The 19,557-nt window shown below is 37.5% G+C and overlaps 1 protein-coding gene across 3 annotated transcripts in view; it reads left to right on the top strand.

Moving 5' to 3' along the window:
• VIRMA (vir like m6A methyltransferase associated) overlaps positions 1 to 19,557 on the top strand; it is a 29,129-nt gene that overhangs the window by 3,537 nt on the left and 6,035 nt on the right. For 2 of the 3 annotated variants that reach the window (XM_075141466.1, XM_075141468.1), the window contains exons 4-22: positions 287 to 335; positions 935 to 1,103; positions 1,836 to 1,958; positions 2,494 to 2,778; positions 3,512 to 4,664; positions 5,707 to 6,198; positions 6,997 to 7,151; positions 8,589 to 8,671; positions 9,125 to 9,218; positions 9,355 to 9,899; positions 10,486 to 10,721; positions 11,455 to 11,707; positions 12,877 to 13,094; positions 14,319 to 14,451; positions 15,043 to 15,195; positions 17,112 to 17,272; positions 17,526 to 17,622; positions 18,661 to 18,827; positions 18,993 to 19,324. In XM_075141466.1, the coding sequence (XP_074997567.1) occupies positions 287 to 335; positions 935 to 1,103; positions 1,836 to 1,958; positions 2,494 to 2,778; positions 3,512 to 4,664; positions 5,707 to 6,198; positions 6,997 to 7,151; positions 8,589 to 8,671; positions 9,125 to 9,218; positions 9,355 to 9,899; positions 10,486 to 10,721; positions 11,455 to 11,707; positions 12,877 to 13,094; positions 14,319 to 14,451; positions 15,043 to 15,195; positions 17,112 to 17,272; positions 17,526 to 17,622; positions 18,661 to 18,827; positions 18,993 to 19,324 (4,898 nt within the window). The remainder of the gene's footprint in view (positions 1 to 286; positions 336 to 934; positions 1,104 to 1,835; positions 1,959 to 2,493; positions 2,779 to 3,511; positions 4,665 to 5,706; positions 6,199 to 6,996; positions 7,152 to 8,588; positions 8,672 to 9,124; positions 9,219 to 9,354; positions 9,900 to 10,485; positions 10,722 to 11,454; positions 11,708 to 12,876; positions 13,095 to 14,318; positions 14,452 to 15,042; positions 15,196 to 17,111; positions 17,273 to 17,525; positions 17,623 to 18,660; positions 18,828 to 18,992; positions 19,325 to 19,557) is intronic. The other variant, XM_075141467.1, reaches the window with a different exon arrangement.

Here is a 19,557-nt window from a genome sequence, read left to right on the forward strand (position 1 = left end):
TCTGGCTTTTGCTAGTTTGTATTCTTGCCCTTTTCCTCCAATCTGTGTGGGAGGACAGAGGTTCATGCTTAAAAGAAGAAAAGATTGTGTTATTTTAAACTTACAGAGCCCATATATATTAATGAAAAGTATTTTGTAGAAATAAGTGATTTTGCACTCTTGTTTTTAAGAGCATGTATTTGTTCAGTGTTTTATTATTGGCTTATGTGTTTCATACTGCTGCATTTCATTTCTGTAAACATGCTTTATATTAATGGAAAAAAACTTTGTGTATTTTATTTAACAGCCTTGAATATGATGAAAACACTTCAATTATTTTCAGACCCAATGCAAAGGTAATGCAATGTGATTTAAACCTCCTCTTCTTTTCTACATTTCTGTAGAATATAAGTATGGTTGCGTGTGGTGCTTTAGCACTGTGTAAAGCATGCATTGTTTAAGATCTTATTCTAAAACATGCCTGTAGTTCAGATACTCATTACTTCAGAGTCTGCATCTATAATGGCATGAATTGTAGAAGATTTGATTGACAAGTCTTATGGAGATTACCAGCAGAACTATCCACTACTTATGAGAAAAGATGAATCAGAACGTTGTGGCTGCAGGCCACAGCTAAGCACATCATTTTCATTTCTGTTTGGGTTTATTTCATTTAGATCAGTGTTTGTGTGACCCATGGTAATGGGTATTTTCATTAATAGGCTGTAGTAGATTAGGCAATATATGGCAAGGAATTGAATGCTTTTAGAGAAAGATTATTTATTTGTTGTAATGGATTGATATATTTAAAGTTTTCTCAGTTTTCAAAATGTAGGGTAGATAGATACTTTAATGTTCGGTTCTCCTTTCTTGATACTGATACAGTGATATTAAAATAACTTTTCTGAAGTTGTCTTATGTTGTTTTTAAGTGCTTTTTCTTTTTAAAAAAACAGGTCAACACGGATGGATTGGTTCTAAGAGGGTGGTACAACTGTCTGACTTTGGCAATATATGGCTCAGTTGACAGGGTAATAAGTCACGAGAGAGAGTCACCTCCTCCACCCCCACCTCCACCACCACCTCCCCAGCAACAGCCTGGTTTGAAAAGAAATCCGAAACATGGTAAGCCTTGTGAGAAGACATAGATTTTTTTTTAAAAAAAATCAACGTTGTGGTATCCCATCTTAAAAAAGAAACAATTCTTTCACATTTTAGATTTCAGTGGCTTTATTTTTCTAGCTTTATGTCTTTGTCCTTTAGTTTTGTATTTTCTTTTAGATTTATATTGAATGTTTTTAAGTAGATTCTTGTCTAGTGCTTTTTTGAGAGTGGGTTACTTGCATTGGTATTAGAATGGCCATGAATAGGATCCATGAGCAAGTTGCTGTTTCAGTTTTGGTTTTAGATTTAAAGTTAGAACTGTCTTGTTCAAGATACAGCTATTGGGCTGCAAAATTTGAATACTCTGTGTAGTAAAAAACAGTTGTAAACTGTAAAAAATAGTTGATTAAAATGTAAACTTTTTTTTTGAAGTAACTTGGATATTATTGGTAGAGTTGCAGTATTGCTAGTGTCAAAGACAAAAACGGCAATTACCCGTGTTAATTTTAAGTCAGTATTATATTAGAAAAACATCAATAGTGTTAATAAGCTTGCTTATTGATGTAGTTCATGTTTACATCGAAAGCGACTTCAGAAAACTGCCTCACATACTGCAGATGCAGAATACAGATTAAATAACAGCTGGGAAATGAAGGTGTTCCCTAGTCAAAAGCAGCACTGAAAAACTAGAATTTGCTCTTCTATTCCTGTGATTCCATTAAATGCAAGTTTTTATTTTCACAATAAATATAGTTGATGGAGAGAAAGAAGACCAGTTCAATGGCAGCCCTCCAAGACCACAACCCAGGGGACCAAGGACACCTCCAGGCCCTCCTCCTCCTGATGATGATGATGATGAACCTATGCCAGTGTCAGGTAGAATGACTCTGTTTTATCTGCTGCACATCATACTTAGTGGAGGCAGAATTCTGTGTTCCTGCCCGGTGTAAGGTTTCCTGTCTGCTGTTGCTCCTGCTGAACAGATTCAGTTTTAGGAAAGGGATTTGAAAGAAAATCTGTTGGCCATGTTCAGTTTTATCAATCTAAAAGTTAGTAGATTTGAGAATATCAGCTGTTGACCAATACACTGCTTGAACATGCTGCTCATATTTTATATAAATGTTCTGTTGACTCTGGTATTCATTGTCCTTCTCCTCCATCCCTCTGCAGCATCTGCCGAGTTCTCTGGTCTCCTTATGGGTTAAAAGTGCCAAGAACTCTTTACCTATTTCTTTATAGTCTTACTGACTTCAGTGATTGCTGCTTGTGTTCAGTCAAATCACCTGAAGATTTTCTTCAAGATGCTTTTTTTGTATCTTCACTATGCATAGTGCAAAATTCTAAAACCTGCTATTGAGCATTGGATTTCAGAGAAGTACTCTTATTTCTTAAACTTTGTGTATATTTTTAGTAGTTGGGGAAAAAGAAGATGATGTGGACCATAGGGAGGATTACTTTGAGCCCATTTCTCCGGATCGAACATCCATTCATCAAGAAAGCCAGTATTCTGATGATGGAGAAGTGGAGGAAGATCAACCAGAAGAAGGAGAAGATGAAGATGATGTGGATGTTGAGGAGGAGGAAGATGAAGACGATGATGATGGGCATACGGTAGAGAGTATTGCTGATGAGGAAGAGGAAGAGGAGGAGGAAGATGAAGATGAAGAAGAGGGTGAAGAGGAGGAAGAAGGTGAAGGTAAGTGAAGTTGTAAAAAGTAAGAAAAAAATTAGGTTTATGAAATTTTGATGGCAGTACCATTATGATGACTAGGTGCGAAGAGAACTGGATCTTTTTCCTTTGGTCATTGCACCATTGCCTGCCTTATTTATGGTTCTGACATCTCTCGAGAACAGTATTTTGCTGTGGAATATTTATTCCTTTATAGTAAATCTTCCTCTTACTTTCTATAACTAGAGGAAAATAGATACCGCTTTTATAGGTGAGAATGAACATTCGATCTTGTTATCCGTTTTGTTTAAAAATGTAGGAAAGTGGTGAAAGAAATTCTTTCTTAATTAAAAATCAAGTGAAGTTGTTTATGTAATGATGTCAGTAGTCATCTTCTTGTATTACTTAAAGTTCCCACCCATGCCTGTGCAAAATTTCAGGCTTGAAGCTTTATGATACATACAATCATAGGAAGAAAAGTGGACAATATTCTTGTAGTAATGTGTACCCTAGTTAAACTTTTAGCTTTATACAGTCTTTTGAATGTCTCTGTTATTACATTAAAAAATCTGTCAACTGGGGCTTTCACTTATATCTGGAGAGAGAAAGCTTTCTCTATGTTGATGTATGATTGTTCTCTAACCAGTAATATTTGTGTTAAAGAAAGTATTACTTTTTTATTTTGAGCAGATTCTCAGCAGTTATGAACTGGTTTATCCATAATTGATTTTATTTCATAACTGAATCTTTTTCTTTTTAGGAGATGATGGATATGAGCAGATTTCAAGTGATGAAGATGGAATTGCTGATCTAGAACGTGAAACATTTAAGTATCCAAGCTTTGATATTGAATATACTCCTGAGGATCTGGCATCTGTGCCTCCTGTGACATATGAACCTTTTGAAAGGGAGCTTGGACCTCTTTTGTACTTCAGCTGCCCTTACAAGACTGTATTTGAAAATGAAGTTGGTAAAATAAAGGACCAAGACCCAGAAAAAGAAAATTCAGGGGCAGTGGAAGCCTCAGTTAAATTAACTGAACTGTTGGAATTGTATCAAGAGGAAAGGGGTGCAAAGTGGGTCACTGCATTAGAAGAAGTTCCGAGTTTAATAGTAAAAGGTTTGAGCTACCTGCAGGTGAAAGACACAAAGCAAGACTATATTACCCAGCTAGTAGACTGGACCCTGCAAGCTTTAAACCTTCAGGTAGCTCTCAAACAGCCCATTGCTTTGAATGTCCGACAACTCAAAGCTGGGACAAAATTGGTATCGTCATTAGGAGAGTGTGGGACTCAAGGAATAACGGCACTCTTGCAGGCAGGAGTTATTAATGTGTTATTTGAACTGTTGTTTGCAGATCATGTATCATCTTCCCTTAAACTTAACGCTTTTAAAGCTTTGGATAGTGTTATTAGTATGACAGAGGGAATGGAAATATTTCTAAGGGGTGGCGTAGATGTACATGAAAAAAGTGGTTATCAGAAACTCCTGGAACTCATACTGTTAGATCAGACTGTGAGAGTAGTTACTGCTGGTTCTGCAATTCTCCAGAAATGTCACTTCTATGAGATTCTGTCAGATATTAAAAAGGTGGTTGATCAGTTAGCAGAGAACACTCCTTCTCTTCCTAATCACACGGAGCCAGAACAGGACCAGGACTTGGCAGGACTTGAAAGAACCAACCAAGAATATGAGAATGATGTGGAGGCTCCTATGGATATGGATCATCTTTTGGAATCTTCTAATATAAGCGAAGGAGAGATGGAAAAACTTGTTAGTCTTCTTGAAGAAATCTTCCATTTGATGGAAACTGCTCCTCATACAATGATTCAGCCGCCTGTGAAATCATTCCCAACCATGGCACGCATTACAGGCCCTCCAGAAAGGGATGACCCTTACCCTGTTCTGTTTAGGTACGGCAGCTGCAAGTTCGCTTTTTGGAGTATTTCCTCTAGCTTGATTCAGATATTTTTTAAGGATGACCTTGCTCACTAACACTTTTCTAGATGTTTCACTTTATACTTTACTGGAGGATTCTGGATTGTGCTTATAAAGTCTGAGAGAGTTTGATAGTTAATGTACCCGTTATTTTGTTGGCTTTCAATCAATCTAGCATGCATATAACAAGAAGTTAACGTCTTGTTATTACTGGTACTGTGCTAGCACTTCAGTTGCATCCATAGATCCCAATCAGTTGTGCTAGGTGCTGTACAAGTGCATATTTGAAAATTGTTATGACCTAGAGTGTTTTCCCTTTGTTGTCTTGGAACATGTCTGTCCATATGGATAAAACAAGTCTGGAATACCCCTGTCTGTGTGCCGAGCTGACAAGATATAAGCCAGCCCTGGTTAGAAGTTGTGCGGTTGTGTCAGCGTAGCTCGCTGTTTCACAGCACAGGCAGAGGAGTTGAGGCTTGCCTGCCTTCAGCCGTTTAAAGGATCCCACAGGTTATTTCTCTGTTAGCAAGTTTCTGTCTAGAAAGTACTTCTCTAAATGCTAACAGGTTTCTTTGATAGTAGCAGTTAGGTCATGGCTCAATATGAGTATTTACATGCAGAGTCTTCAAATCACCTCTTATGTATGATATTGATGATATATGCTATTGATTTCTTAGCACATTTTAAATGTTTAATGCAGCATTGATGATACAGCAAATTTAATAAAATATAAAGTGTTATTTTGTTTGTAGATAAGGTGAGTTTTTTTGTGGTTTTGGGTTTTTTTTGGAGATCAGAACTTTATATTTAGGGATTTATTTCCTGTAAATATTATAGCAATTATGTTTTGTAAGATTAAAATTTTGTACTGCTTCATAATTAGTTATTGTTTCTCATGGTCCACAGAGCAATAAGTACTGAAGCTAGGAAACATGTAACTTTATATAATGTTATTATGCAGTGTTGACAGATGATTGTAATATTACTGACTATTTTCCTGTTTTTTTTTTTTTTCAGATATCTTCATAGTCACCATTTCTTGGAATGCATTACTTTGTTACTGTCTATTCCAGTGACAGGTGCACATCCAGGTGTACTTCAAGCTATACGAGATATATTGCGTTTCCTGGCACAGTCACAGAAGGGTCTTCTTTTCTTTATTTCCGAGTATGAAGCAACGAACTTGTTGATTAGAGCACTTTGCCAGTTTTCTGATCCGGATCAAGAGGAAGGTCTCCAATCAGATGGTGCCAGTGAGGATACTTTTGCCTTGTGGCTCCTGCATTCAACACAGACATTACAGTGCATTTCAGAATTATTCTGCCACTTTCAGCGGTGCACAGCCAGTGAGGAGACTGACCATTCGGATCTGCTGGGAACACTTCACAACCTTTACTTGATTACCTTTAACCCTGTGGGAAGATCTGCTGTGGCTCATGTATTCAGTCTGGAGAAAAATCTCCAAAGCCTTATTACTTTAATGGAGTACTATTCCAAAGAAGCTTTAGGGTAATTTAAGCATTTATTTATATTCTTTAGGTTATTACATTTAAAAAGTATCGTACCTTTTATAAATAATTCAGTAAGTCTAAAATATTTTTTTCTTTTAGATCATGATCTTTTTGTTTAAAAACCAAACCAAACAACTTTTAAGTAGAAGAATGTAAGAGAAAATCAGGCCTGTCATTTGTGATCAAGTACTTAATGCCCAGAATCTGTGTAGGTCGTCCACAAAGATGTTGTGGTATAGGTCAGACTTTTGGCTATGTGAAAAAAAAATCAGTAAGTAGGCAGTTTTCATTCAAGCATAAAATTTGACTGTGAAATGAGCAAAAGATTTGAGTGGGGAAATGACACTGGACACTTTTTTGGTGTGGGACTGTCTCAGTTCTGCAAGTTCTTACAACTGTTAAAAACGGTCATTATTTTCTCTGGACAGGCAGTTTTACTACTTTAGGTAGCAGCGCTTTTAAAGCAAGATTTGTAAAAACAGACAAAGTTATGGAAAAATTTGTTTGCTACTTGACTCTGGTCAGTGCTTTCAGCTCTCATCTTTTGTGGATGCTGAAATAAATGTGAAGTAAATGTGTAAAAAAAAAAAAAAGGTTTTAGTTTTCAAAAAGCATAGGAGAACATTTGTTTGGGTTTGGTGTTTTGGTTTTGTTTTTTGGTTGATAATTATATGGGGCAAGCGTTGGTGAAGATAAAAGTTCTGTAGGTAGATTTTTAGGGGTCAGAGAATGAAAATCTAACAAATACCCAGTTGCATTAGATGAGCTGTAAAGAAAATCCTTCTTCTTGTTTCAGAGACTCAAAGTCTAAGAAGTCAGTTGCTTATAACTATGCCTGCATCCTTGTTTTGCTGGTGGTTCAATCTTCCAGTGATGTCCAAATGCTGGAACAGCATTCGGCGCCTTTGCTGAAGCTTTGTAAGGCAGATGAAAATAACACCAAACTGCAAGGTACAGTATGTGTCGTTATCAGCTGAATTGTTTGAATGTGTAGACGAAACTTTTTATATGTGGGTAATTGGTGCTTCATGATGATCTGGTTTGGATAATGTATTTAATGAAATTCCTTTTCCAGCTGCATCTGATTAGTTGAGTCACTGACATAATGTGTAATTTTTTTTTCTGTTAATGAGAGTTAAATAGGAAATTCTTTATAGTTAAATTATTTTTCAAGTAATATTAACTACCATGAATTTTGGATAATTACAGGAAGTTTGAAATTATTTCTGTGTTGAAAATAGAGCAAATTTTAGTAAAAATGGACTAAACTAGTCAGTGAGCTGACTGTTACTTTTGTTGTTTCCTTTAGTGATGTAGCCTTACAGGTTCTGTATATGCTAATAAATCTGGGACTGTTTTCTGGCACCTAGGCCAACTGGCATGGAATAGTCCATGTTACTCTATTACTAAATCTTTTGAACTCCAAACTGTATCTCAGGGTGTTCCCTGGCTTGTGTTGACTCACGGATGAGGCCCAGGTCATTTGGAATGGAGCTGATGGGGGGAAAAAGCCTGCTGAGGGCTATTCTGACAACTGAATGTTGAAGCTCTGATGTCCAGAGTTGTGCTCTGCACTGCTTAACTGACTCGTGTAGACATACCAATAATTTCTTCCAAAACTTAAATGCACTGAAAGGAATCAGAATTCTTCAAAATCTTGGTTTAATTCCTTTCTCTGCCATGCTTTTATTTCTTTTCTCCTCAACTGATCATCAGACAGTTTCAGGAGAAGCGGGGCTAGTTGATTAAACCAAATCATGAAATCAGTCCGAGAATAGTTGTCAATTCATATCCAGTTAACCTTTGAACCTTCACATTCTTTTAAATATTTCCAGGAACAATGGATTTTAAAACTTTGTATCTCTTGTCCCCAAAAATTGGGACTTTCAGGTTGTTCTGGACTAAGAGAGAAAGTGTTAATCTATAAGGACTTCCAGAGAGAATATGTGTTAACTGGTGCAGAGATTGGCTCCATTTGGGCGTTTAATAGGAGTTTTGTATTCAGTTTGTAATGACCTGTTATATGCATTAAGGGGAGTGTGCTTTTGTCCTTGTTCTTGGTGGCTTTTTTTTTAGCTGACAGTGGAATCCTTGGTGTCTTTTATAAAATATGTTTAATAATACAAATAATAAGATGAGAATTATTTGAGTGTTCAGGTTGACTTGAGCTAAATTTTGTCCATGTACGTGAGGTGTATTACCTGTTCTGAAGTCTTATTTTTTGATGCTTTTCAGCTGGCTACAGCTGCAATGTAAGCCTCACAAATTTCACACTTGGACTTAGTACCTGTTGTGTAAATTAAGTACATTTTTATTGCAAATGTTTTATGTTCATAAATGCACTTACAAGTTACTTGATTAACTTTAAGTTTTTTTTCCCAACCCCAGAACTCAGCAAGTGGCTTGAACCTTTGAAAAATCTTAGATTTGAAATAAATTGTATTCCAAATCTCATTGAATATATCAAACAGGTTAGTAAAATACAGATAGATGCTATCTTTTAGTTGTGCTCTGTAAGATTAGACCTTTTTGTATTTTGATATTTTATCTTAGGTATGTACTAACGTGGTATTTAAAAATATATGCTATTATCCAAATAGATGTTTTTATTAAAGCTTATGATCTAGGCCAGTTCTTGCTCTCAGTTATATCTACTGAAACAAAATCTAAGATAACTGTGTGATGCAGAGATCCAACTATTTAAATCTTTTAGCTTACCATAAAACCACAATGCAAACATTGATCCTCCTTTTTTTGCTTCTGCCATATTTGTGACTGCTTTCTAAAAGGTGGAATAATTGAACTTAAATTTTGCGGAATACTTACAATAACTAAATACAGAATTTGAATACTAAGCTAGTGATATACTTGTTGTAAAATCCTTCCTTCTAATACGGGTTCCTTTCTTTTTTTTTTTTCCTAAGAATATTGACAGTTTGATGACCCCTGATGGAGTTGGTCTTCCTACAGCACTTCGTGTTCTTTGTCATGTTGCATGTCCACCGCCTCTGGTAGAAGGTGTGGTTGATATATTTGTTCTGCTTGACATAGAAGTCTTAGTTTTGTGAATCTTCTACTTAAACATGTCTCAAGTGTAACTGTGATTGCCCAGGAGAAATTAGACATACAAGAATGTTATTTCTTTTCTGTACAGGTCAACAGAAAGACCTTAAATGGAATCTTGCAGTTATCCAGCTCTTTTCTTCTGAGGGAATGGACACCTTCATTCGGGTATTACAGAAGCTGAACAGCATACTTATTCAGCCTTGGCGACTCCATGTCAACATGGGCACCACGCTTCACAGAGTTACCACTATTTCTATGGCCCGCTGTACACTTACTCTACTTAAAACAATGCTAACAGAACTGCTGAGGGGTGGATCTTTTGAATTCAAAGACATGCGTGTTCCATCAGCACTTGTTTCTTTACACATGCTTCTGTGTTCTATTCCTCTCTCAGGCCGCTTAGATAGCGATGAACAAAGAATTCAGAATGACATTGTTGATATCTTACTAACTTTTACACAAGGTGTTAATGAAAAACTTACCATTTCGGAAGAAACTTTGGCGAACAATACTTGGTCTTTAATGCTGAAGGAAGTTCTCTCTTCGATTTTGAGAATTCCTGAAGGCTTTTTCTCTGGACTTATACTGCTTTCAGAATTGTTGCCTCTTCCACTGCCCATGCAGACGACTCAGGTATAATTTAGATTTATTTAGTTTTTAAAGAATTGTAGTTATGTATAACCCTTAGACCATTTTCGTAGTTGTGGAAAAAACAGATATGTGAAAGGATGAATTAAAGTTTCTGTAAAGCATTTGTGTTCATATAGATTCTTTGAAGATACACCTTTTTCATCAGAAACAAAATTTGTTCTTATTTGAAGCATCTTTTTAAATTAGTGGTCATATATTGTTCTTTTGTACCTTGTGAAATTATCTAGGCTCTCATTCTGTTACTTAAATGATTTGCTATGAAGCCTTTGGATTTAACACTGAATGCCAAACTCTTGGTATATTAAGGCTCTCCTTTCCTTTGCCATGGATCTTGAATTTGTGATCTTTAATAAGTAAGCATAAAAGGTGTGTAACAGCCCATGCTTCTGAAGGCATACCTAATTTGCTGGAGTTGTGTCCTGTCATTCAGTGATAAAAATGAAAATAGCATTGCATGTTTTTGATGAGGACAGTGTTAGTACTTAGTCTTTGTTTATACCTTGTGGTAGAATTCAGGTTTTATGATAAAAGTTGAAAGGAGAAACTTCCTGTTCTTCTGTTCCTGCAGGTAATTGAACCACATGATATTTCAGTGGCACTCAACACCAGGAAGCTGTGGAGTATGCATCTTCACGTTCAAGCCAAACTGATACAAGAGATAGTTCGATCTTTCTCTGGTTCATCTTGCCAGCCTATTCAGCATATGTTGAGACGTATTTGTGTTCAGTTGTGTGACTTGGCTTCGCCTACTGCTCTTCTTATCATGAGGACTGTATTGGATCTGATTGTAGAAGACCTACAAAGGTATCTTTATTTTCTATTGCAAAGATTTCTTTAATGGACTATTAAATTCACCTTGGTTCTGTACAGTAGATTTAGCAGGAGGGGAGTACTTTCAGAAATACTACTTATCCATTATGAACTGAACTAATTCTCAGACAAGTGCTATATACTATGTCCTGATAATGCTTAATGTTGTCAAGGAACCATGTCATACTTTCAAGTTTTGATGTAGGCAGTTTCAAGTTGTATATTTATGGTAAGTATTTTAGGAAGGTTTTCTTCAGGCTCTCCATACAAAGCCTTATCTTGTCTGTGAACTGCTTCTAAAGGACCTCTCTGATATAAATAACAAAAGTAGGCCAGTAAAGTTTGCTATACTGTGATTTGCATGCTAACAGGAGAATGCGTAGATATTTGTAAGCTGGGGGAAGTTGAATACTACCATTTCAGAGGGTTTTGAAACAATGAGTACATAGAACTAGATACTATTTGTATAAAAGCATATTTATCCGTATACAAGTAGATGCCCTATAGTATGTTAAATGCGTAGTAGATTGATTAATTTATTATGCAACCAAAAGTCATTTAGTGAAGTTGAGCAGTTTTCAAAAAGTAAATTAAACTGTAAATTTAAGTAGATAAACTAGGTGCTTTTTTAAAAATGCAGAGTTATATGACTCCCGTAATGGTTGTTTTTATAGTTTTTTAGATCACTTTAAAACAGCCTTTTCAAAGTGCATTGATATCCTTTCAGCAACACAGAAGATAAAGAGAAACAGTACACTGGACAGACCACTCGATTGCTTGCTTTATTGGATGCCCTGGCTTCACACAAAGCTTGTAAATTGGCTATTTTGCATCTTATCAATGGAACTACTAAAGGGGATGAAAAGTATGCAGAGGTTTTCCAGGAGCTCTTGGCTTTAATGCGATCAGCTGGGGACAATGTCACTCATCAACAGAGCGCTGAATATGTAACTTCCCTTTTGCAGTCCCTCTGTGATCAGGTATTTTCTGTATTTAATGCATGATGTGTGTTGATAATTGTAGGAGACAAATTAAATGAGGTTATTTCTCAGGTGCCTGTTTTTTTTCCAAAAGAAAAAAAAAATCAACATTGTTAAAACACAAAAAGAAAAAATGTATACAGTTGGCTGCTTTGACATACTTGCTGTCTTGTTGCTCTTGAATGTAAATCCTTTCATTTTATGATACCTTTTTTGCATTATGTGCACTATTCTGGTAGCTCATTAGAGACCAAAAACTGAATGGCACAAAGATTGACTGTCGCCTCAGCTGAGAGAGGGATGTCATTTCTCCCTGTGGGAAGATTTTTGGAACATGGGCCACTGGCAAAACTTGAGTTGTCACCATTTCACCTAGTTGAATAAATATGTATCTCTTAGTTGTCTAACTGAAACCTCTTAAAAATGCATTCCAAATACAAAGATATATATGATATGCTGCTACTATAAAACTACACCATTAACAAAAAAGCATGAGTTACTAGAGCAAAGTAAGAAATGCTATCTGAAAACTGATTCATTGACTAGCCCTGGTAGTTTCTCAGTAGTTGTGTGTATAGATTTGCATGTCATTATTTGTCTTACTAGTTGCATGTATTTGATTTAGTGCTTACCCATTTATGCAAAAGGCATTTGGGCATTGTTGGTCAGTAGAGATCAGTCATCCATTTGCATATAAACAGGAGCTCTTTGCCTATGCAAATCCATTGTGAAAGTCAATCTTCTTTTATTTTATGTAAAATGTGGCAGGCGCAGTAGATCTTAAACTTCCTAGGTGGTGTCTGCAGCCTCTTAATTTTGAAGAATGTTTTGAGATTAAGGGACAATTTGACTACCTAGGCAAGAAACTGTGTACAAGCGTATTATCGAATGACTGTTTGGCTTTTAGTTGTGGCTCTGCTATCACTTTTCACCCTTTGAAGGTTGTATATTTTTAAAAATCAACAATGGTTTGTAAACCTTAACAGAACCAGTTTAAAAAAGATACAGTGGGTTAGTATTTTACTGGTCAGTAATAACTGAAATACTGGAATAAGATGATAAAGGGGTAGTGAAAGAACCTAGTGTTTCTGACTTAATGTATGGTTTATACTTATTGTTAGTATACAGAATGCATTTTTTACTGTGTGTATAATAATCACTTTTTATAGGATATTGCACTCATTTTACCAAGTTCATCAGAAACCTCTGTGTCTGAATCAGAGCAGCTTTCCAACTCCTTACCAAGTAAAGAGCTGATGCCCTTAATTTGTGACTGTCTGATGGAGACATTAACTAATTCTGAGAGCAGTTACAGCTGTCTGCTGACATGTATCCGAACAATGATGTTCCTTACAGAGCATGACTATGGCTTCTATCACTTAAAGAGGTATGGTATTTTAAGAAATCTCTGACAACTTAAAAATATTTTAAAACTTCTGCAATGTGAAATCATTTCCTACTCATCTAGTAGGAAATGTTGAGGATAAGGCACCTGAAGTTTCATTTCTCTTTGGGGCTTCAGTGTTTTACTCAGTATTTCGATCTTGCTTCACTTGAGATTTTACCTCTGAATCATTTCTGCAGTATGCACACAGGAGCACTTTCTTTCAAGAAATAAACAAAGCGTTGAAAAAAATTCATTTCCCTGCTCCAAGGCTGGAGGATTAGAATGAGATAAAGTGCTCATGTCCTTCCCTTTTGAGTCACTCGGTAGTTAGAGCTCTCATCTGGGACATTGGAGAGCTGTTTGTCATTCCCTCTAATTTGAGGGGATTCAGTTTGCACTTCACCAGAGTGTTCTGACCTCCAGGCAATTAGGGCTTTTGAAATGAGCATATATAGATTTTTTTCTTTAACTACTTTTGTTGACTCCGCTCCCTTTTGAACGGAATATATACATTAATTGGACAGTATTGTGTTGTTTTGACACTTAATTCCTTGTCCTGTATTTGGACCTGTTTCTGTCCACTGAAGGGGAGGTGCAGAGAGGCGAGAAAGTTGTGAGGTTCCCGAAGAGAAAAAGGTAGTACCTGGAGCCTTGTCAATAAAAGCTTGTTCAAAACACTCTTCTAAGCAGTGCTACAGAACTGTGCTGCTCAGACTGCAAGAAGCTATACAACCTGCAAATGAAAAATAAGTAGGTTAAGTGTGGTTGTTTCTATGTCTAGCTGTTAGCTTCAGTGCACGGCCTTGCTATTTCTGTGTTGATGATTACCTTTCTGGTTTGTTCCTGTAGTTAGGCATCATGGGATGCAGTGAAATTGTAACAGCAAGCATGATTCTGCTTTATACATAAGGCCCTTGTGCCAGCAAAATTTCTGTTGTCCTGTCCCTTTTCTCCCAAAGATGAAAATGTAATTTCTTGCAGGTTTTAGAGGTATTGCTGCAGTACGTATAGCTGTCTGAAAATCTGCAGACAGCACTGGTGAGAACAACAGTCTAGTACAACGAAAATAATGAAGCTCCAGCTTCATAATCAAAACTCAACTTGATAATTATAAAATTTACCAAGTTTATGTTGCATATAAGTTGTTTTCTTATAACAAGTTACAGTGGAATGGCCACAATGTATGCACTAATAAAGTATTTTCTCTCTTAATTTTAAAAACAGCTCTCTAAGGAAACACAGCAGTGCTCTGTACACTGTATTAAAACGAGTAATAACTAGTTTTAGCAAAGACACAGGTGAACTGGCCTCATCTTTTTTGGATTTTATGCGACAGATTCTAAACTCTGATACACTGGTAAGTGAGTTTGTATTGAATACTTAGATAAACTCAGCTGCGTTTCTCTGAAATCTGCAGTGTGATACACGTTCAGGAACAATTATTTCAGAAAGCAGTTGACTATGCAGATTGCTGTGTAAGGCTTTTCCATCAGTAGTGTTAGTGCCATCTTTAGTTTTTAATGAAATCTGTGAAAGCTGGGCAGAATATGTATTTAGTAAATAAGAGGGTTTTTCAGTAGGAAGAACAGCATATTGATTTCCTAAGTGATAGCATGCTATTGTGTCCAGGTTTTAGATTCATGGCATCCTGCTAAGAGAGTTGCTGTATTGGTATGTAGTATAGAAAGGAATCTAAAATATTTGTTAATTCTGTGATACAAACCTCAGCTTATATAGGAAAGGATTATATTCATCTTGATGCAGCATCTAAAGTTGCCTATTGAAGCATACTTTATTAAAATATTTTGCATAATATGTTTTTAAGTCAGGAGATTACTCTTGTTTTGCTAGATTTGCTCTAATGTACGTTTGAATTCTAAGGGGTTTGCAGTCCAGAAGTATAATGAGTATTTATGTAAACTTATTTCTCACTTGTGAAATATTTCAGGGATGTTGTGGTGATGACGGAAGCCTTATGGAAGCGGATGGATCTCATCCAGGCAGAACGCTGGGTCTAACTACTGCAGAGTTAAAACATCTACTGCAGAACAAAGAAGAAACCCCAGAAAGCCTGCTGCTTGATCTGGAGAAACATGTTATGGTAAAAGAATTTAAATAATCAAGTTGATATTGCGGTCTTGTATCTGAACGTGTTTTTAAAACCATATAGACTATCCCTCCTTGATGAGAAGAGTGCGCAATTCTGTGGCATACCTTGCGGAATTGGTAATAGCTGTTGCCATTGTTCTAATACTGATGTCCAAAATCACCTATTCTGATGCAGGGTGGATTCTGACTTTATTGTTTGTATTGTGGTAATGCTAAGAAGTTTCAGGTAGGGTTGGGATCCTCTTGGGCCGAGAGTATTTGCACATCATAAGAGCATAGGCAGTTAACTGTGTTATGAAAGGCAGCGAATGCATACAGCAGAGCACTGGATAGTGGTGAGCAGATTGTTAATATAATAAGCAACAGGAACCACTGCTTAGCAGTGGCTTGAAATACCAAGCTGGTGACCAGTAACAAGTGGAATACCCAGGAGTCAATAGTGGGGCTGATATTGTTGGATGTTTTCATCAGAGACTTGAACGATGGTTACATCTTCAGCGAATTTATGGATGACAGTAAGCTGGGGGAGGGACTAATGTGGCAAACAGCAAGGCCTCAATCCAAAGCAACCTCAGTAAACTTTTTAGGATTGATTTAGTGGAAAGCTTATGTGGGTTGTTAGGAAGAATGCAAAGTTCTGCAGTGAGAGAAGGATAACCCTATACCTTGATGCGGGCTGGGCTGAAAAGGGCTGAGTGGTTATGGTGGATGTTAAGTTGAACATGGGCCAACAGTGCATGGTCACTACAAACGAAGCAGACTGTGTTCTGAGCTATCCTGGAAGGAGCATGGTCGGCAAATCAAGCGACCTTACTGTCTCCCTCCTCGGAATGCTGGTGAGCTCTCACGTGGAGTGGTGTGTTCACCTTTGGCCAGTTTGCCCTCTCGCCAGTTCTAGAGACATGGAGGGAAACTGAAGAGGGTTCTACCAAGGTGGTCAGGGACCTAGAGCACGTGTGCTGTAGAGAGAGGAGGAGGAAGCTGGGCTTGTTTAGCCTGGTGAAGAGGGCTAAGGAGCTATCTCAGAGCTACTTACAGCTGTTTGGGGGATAGTAACAAGGGTGGTGGAATCAAACTCCTTTTGGTAATTCCAGGTGATAAAACAAGGGGCAATGGCCCCAAATTGAGGCTTCAGAGGTACAGGTTGACATTAGGGGGGGGGAAAAAAAATGAGAGAGAAGTGCAGCACTGGAACAGGTTGCTCAGAGCGGCTGTGGACTCTGTCACTGGAGCTTTTTTAGACACGGCTAGATAAAGTTATGGCTGCCCTGATCTGGCTTTGATGATAGTCCTGCTTCAAGCAGGGAGGGATTGGACGGGAGGACATGCAGAATTCAATGCATCCAACATTTCTGTGATTCTAATCGCAAACTTAACTCTAATATTCAAATCTAATCCTACATAATTGATGGCAGCTGTGCAGTAGATGGCTAATTTAGAAGAGTCCATAAACCAGTTGCTCCACAGCCTGTTGGTCACAAATGCCTTTCCAGTGCTATACTCCCTCCTGTCCCTTCCCTGGCTGCCTACATCTGTGGTAAAAGATTAAAAGCCACAGCTGTGCTGAAGGAGAAATAGCAGACACTTAGGACATTGGAATGCTCTAGCAGAGAGCTCATTAACTAAAACCTGGGGTGATGCCTTCTTCGGGACTATGTTATGGAGGTTATTGCATCAACTGGAAACGAAGACTAGAATATGCATGTGGTGACATGGTTTGTTTTATAGCATACTGAAGAGCTCTCTACTGTTGTTTGTGTACTTTGGATGTCTTAGTTTCACTATTTGTGGATGGATAGACTGTTTTGTGTAGTACCCCCCCCTTTTTTTTTTTTTTTTGAATTAACAAAAGCTTATTTCCTTCTCTGAGGAGGGGAAAAAGTTCTGACTTGAACTGTGTTGACTTAGGATCGTTCTAAGGAAGATGATGGCCTTGAATCCTTACTGGACAACATCGTTGGAGTGAGGCAGATGTTGGAATCGGCGGGTGATTCTTGTCCGCTGAGTGACCAAGATGTAGAGCCTATTCTTTCTGCACCAGACTCTCTTCAGAATTTGTTTAATAATAGGTAAAATGGTTAAGTATGTGAGCATACTACCTGGGATTTACTTAAGAAAATGCAATAATTTATGCATGAGTATATTACAAACACGAGCTAAGCAGCACTGTTGTCACTACTACCTACTAGTACCAGCGTATTTAATTTTATGCAAGTATCAAGGGTAAGGTAGCAACATTCACCCAGGTTCTGTAATGCTGCATATGCTTGTAGTTGGTTGTAGTTCATAATCAAATAGACGTTTGACGTTGTTTTATTGCAGGACTACATATGTGTTGGCAGATGTGATGGATGACCAGCTGAAGTCCATGTGGTTCTCACCCTTTCAGGCTGAAGAAATAGACACTGATCTGGATATGGTAAAAGACTTCACTAACATGACTGAAGTGGATTTAAAAATGAGGTTAACCTGAGCTAGTAGGCAGCAGAGATTCATATGGCCAAACGGTTTGTTTTCCTGAGCTCACCGTTGTAAATTGACCCAGATACAGGGGTTGGCATTTGTTAAAGGCTGTTATCAAATGCCTTCAGGTTCACTCGGAAGCAGGCACAAAATACGCACCTTCTGCAGTGCTCTAATGCAGAAGTAATCTCCTTTAGAGGACAGTTGTTGTGTCAGTCCTAACCTGCTTTTGCATTGCTGCTGGGGCTTTTCAGCAGTTATGTTAAATGTAGACAAAGAATGTGATTTATTTTCTTTTCCTTGCTTGTCTTCTGTCACTACAGTAATATCCAAAGAGCCTGATAGCTACGCTGCTTTTTTTTTTTTTAAAAATCTTTGCTCTGATGTGACAAAAGTGGAGAAAAAATGGCAGTAATAAATGAAACTACTTGCACAAAAACTTTTCACAGTATTTGAAACTTCATTTTTATAATCTAAATGTAATTTTGAAAAATATACAATAACATTCTTTTTTTTTAAACGGAGCAATTGGCAATGTCTTAACTTCTGTGAGGAAAAAATCAGTTTCTGTTGACTTCATTGCCTTCATTCTTTTTTAGTTTTACTTTTTTTTTTAATATACATGCAAAGATACTTGTGTTTTAATTTCTGAAGCAAAACTGTTGATTCCTGTATAAAAGCAGCATTAATAAATTTACAGGACTGTAGCTTAAGCACAAGAGTGCCTCACTGTAGGTCATTTAGTGACAAGACAGTTGTTCATACATGAAATACTTGACTTTGTTGAGATTCAGAACCATCAAAACAAATAATTGTTTTGTTACTGCTGCTTTTTGTTTTGAGCCACACTGCTGCATTAAAAGGTAGAGGATGGAGCTTTTTTGCTCTAGTAGAAGGACCTTAGCTGAATCTCATCCATCCTGGTGCAGCATGTTTTCTTCTTCAGAGGTGCTAGTAATGATTGTTGTCATAAAACTAAACTCTATCATTGCAGGTAAAAGTTGACTTAATTGAACTGTCAGAGAAGGGCTGCAGTGACTTTGACTTGCAAGCTGAATTGGAGAGGTCATTTTTGTCAGAACCATCATCTCCTGGCCGCACAAAAACCACAAAAGGGTTCAAACTCGGCAAGCACAAGCATGAGACCTTCATAACTTCAAGGTAAGGTGTGTTTAATGAGTAAACAGTTAGTGTGTTCAGCACTGTTTTGTATATTCGCTAAATGTCAAATGCCTTTCAAATTGCATCTCCAGTATGGAGAATGCCTGACCTCCAGTATGAAGACATTTTTACATTAACTAAATAAATCATGGTTTGTCATGACAGTGGAAAATCTGAGTACATAGAGCCTGCAAAGAGAGCTCACGTTGTGCCACCACCAAGAGGAAGAGGCAGGGGAGGATTTGGACAAGGAATTCGACCTCATGATATCTTCCGTCAGAGGAAACAGAACACGAGCAGGCCACCCTCCATGCATGTGGATGATTTTGTTGCTGCAGAGAGCAAAGAAGTGGTTGCTCCAGATGGCATACCACCAGCCAAAAGGCCACCAAAAGTGTCACAGAAGATTTCTTCACGTGGTGGGTTCTCAGGGAATCGTGGAGGACGAGGAGCTTTTCACAGTCAGAACAGGTTCTTTACACCACCTGCTTCAAAAGGTATGTTGTCTCCTGTATTAGAATTGGAGTAAACAAATACTAAAAATGCTTCAGTAATACTAACTCAATTTACTAGCAATTAATCATCCCTGGTGTGAGATGTTCCTGAAGCAGTGTTGTTGAAATAAGTTGTTTGGCACTAGAAAAGGTTCTCTCGAGAGCTGTGGAATTGAACCAAGGCTGCGAGTTGCTGTGTTGCCTCTCTCTCCCTCTCTCCTACAAAAGGAGTTAGC

The sequence above is a fragment of the Calonectris borealis genome, chromosome 2 (genome assembly GCF_964195595.1).
Source record: "Calonectris borealis chromosome 2, bCalBor7.hap1.2, whole genome shotgun sequence".
Lineage (NCBI taxonomy): Eukaryota > Metazoa > Chordata > Aves > Procellariiformes > Procellariidae > Calonectris > Calonectris borealis.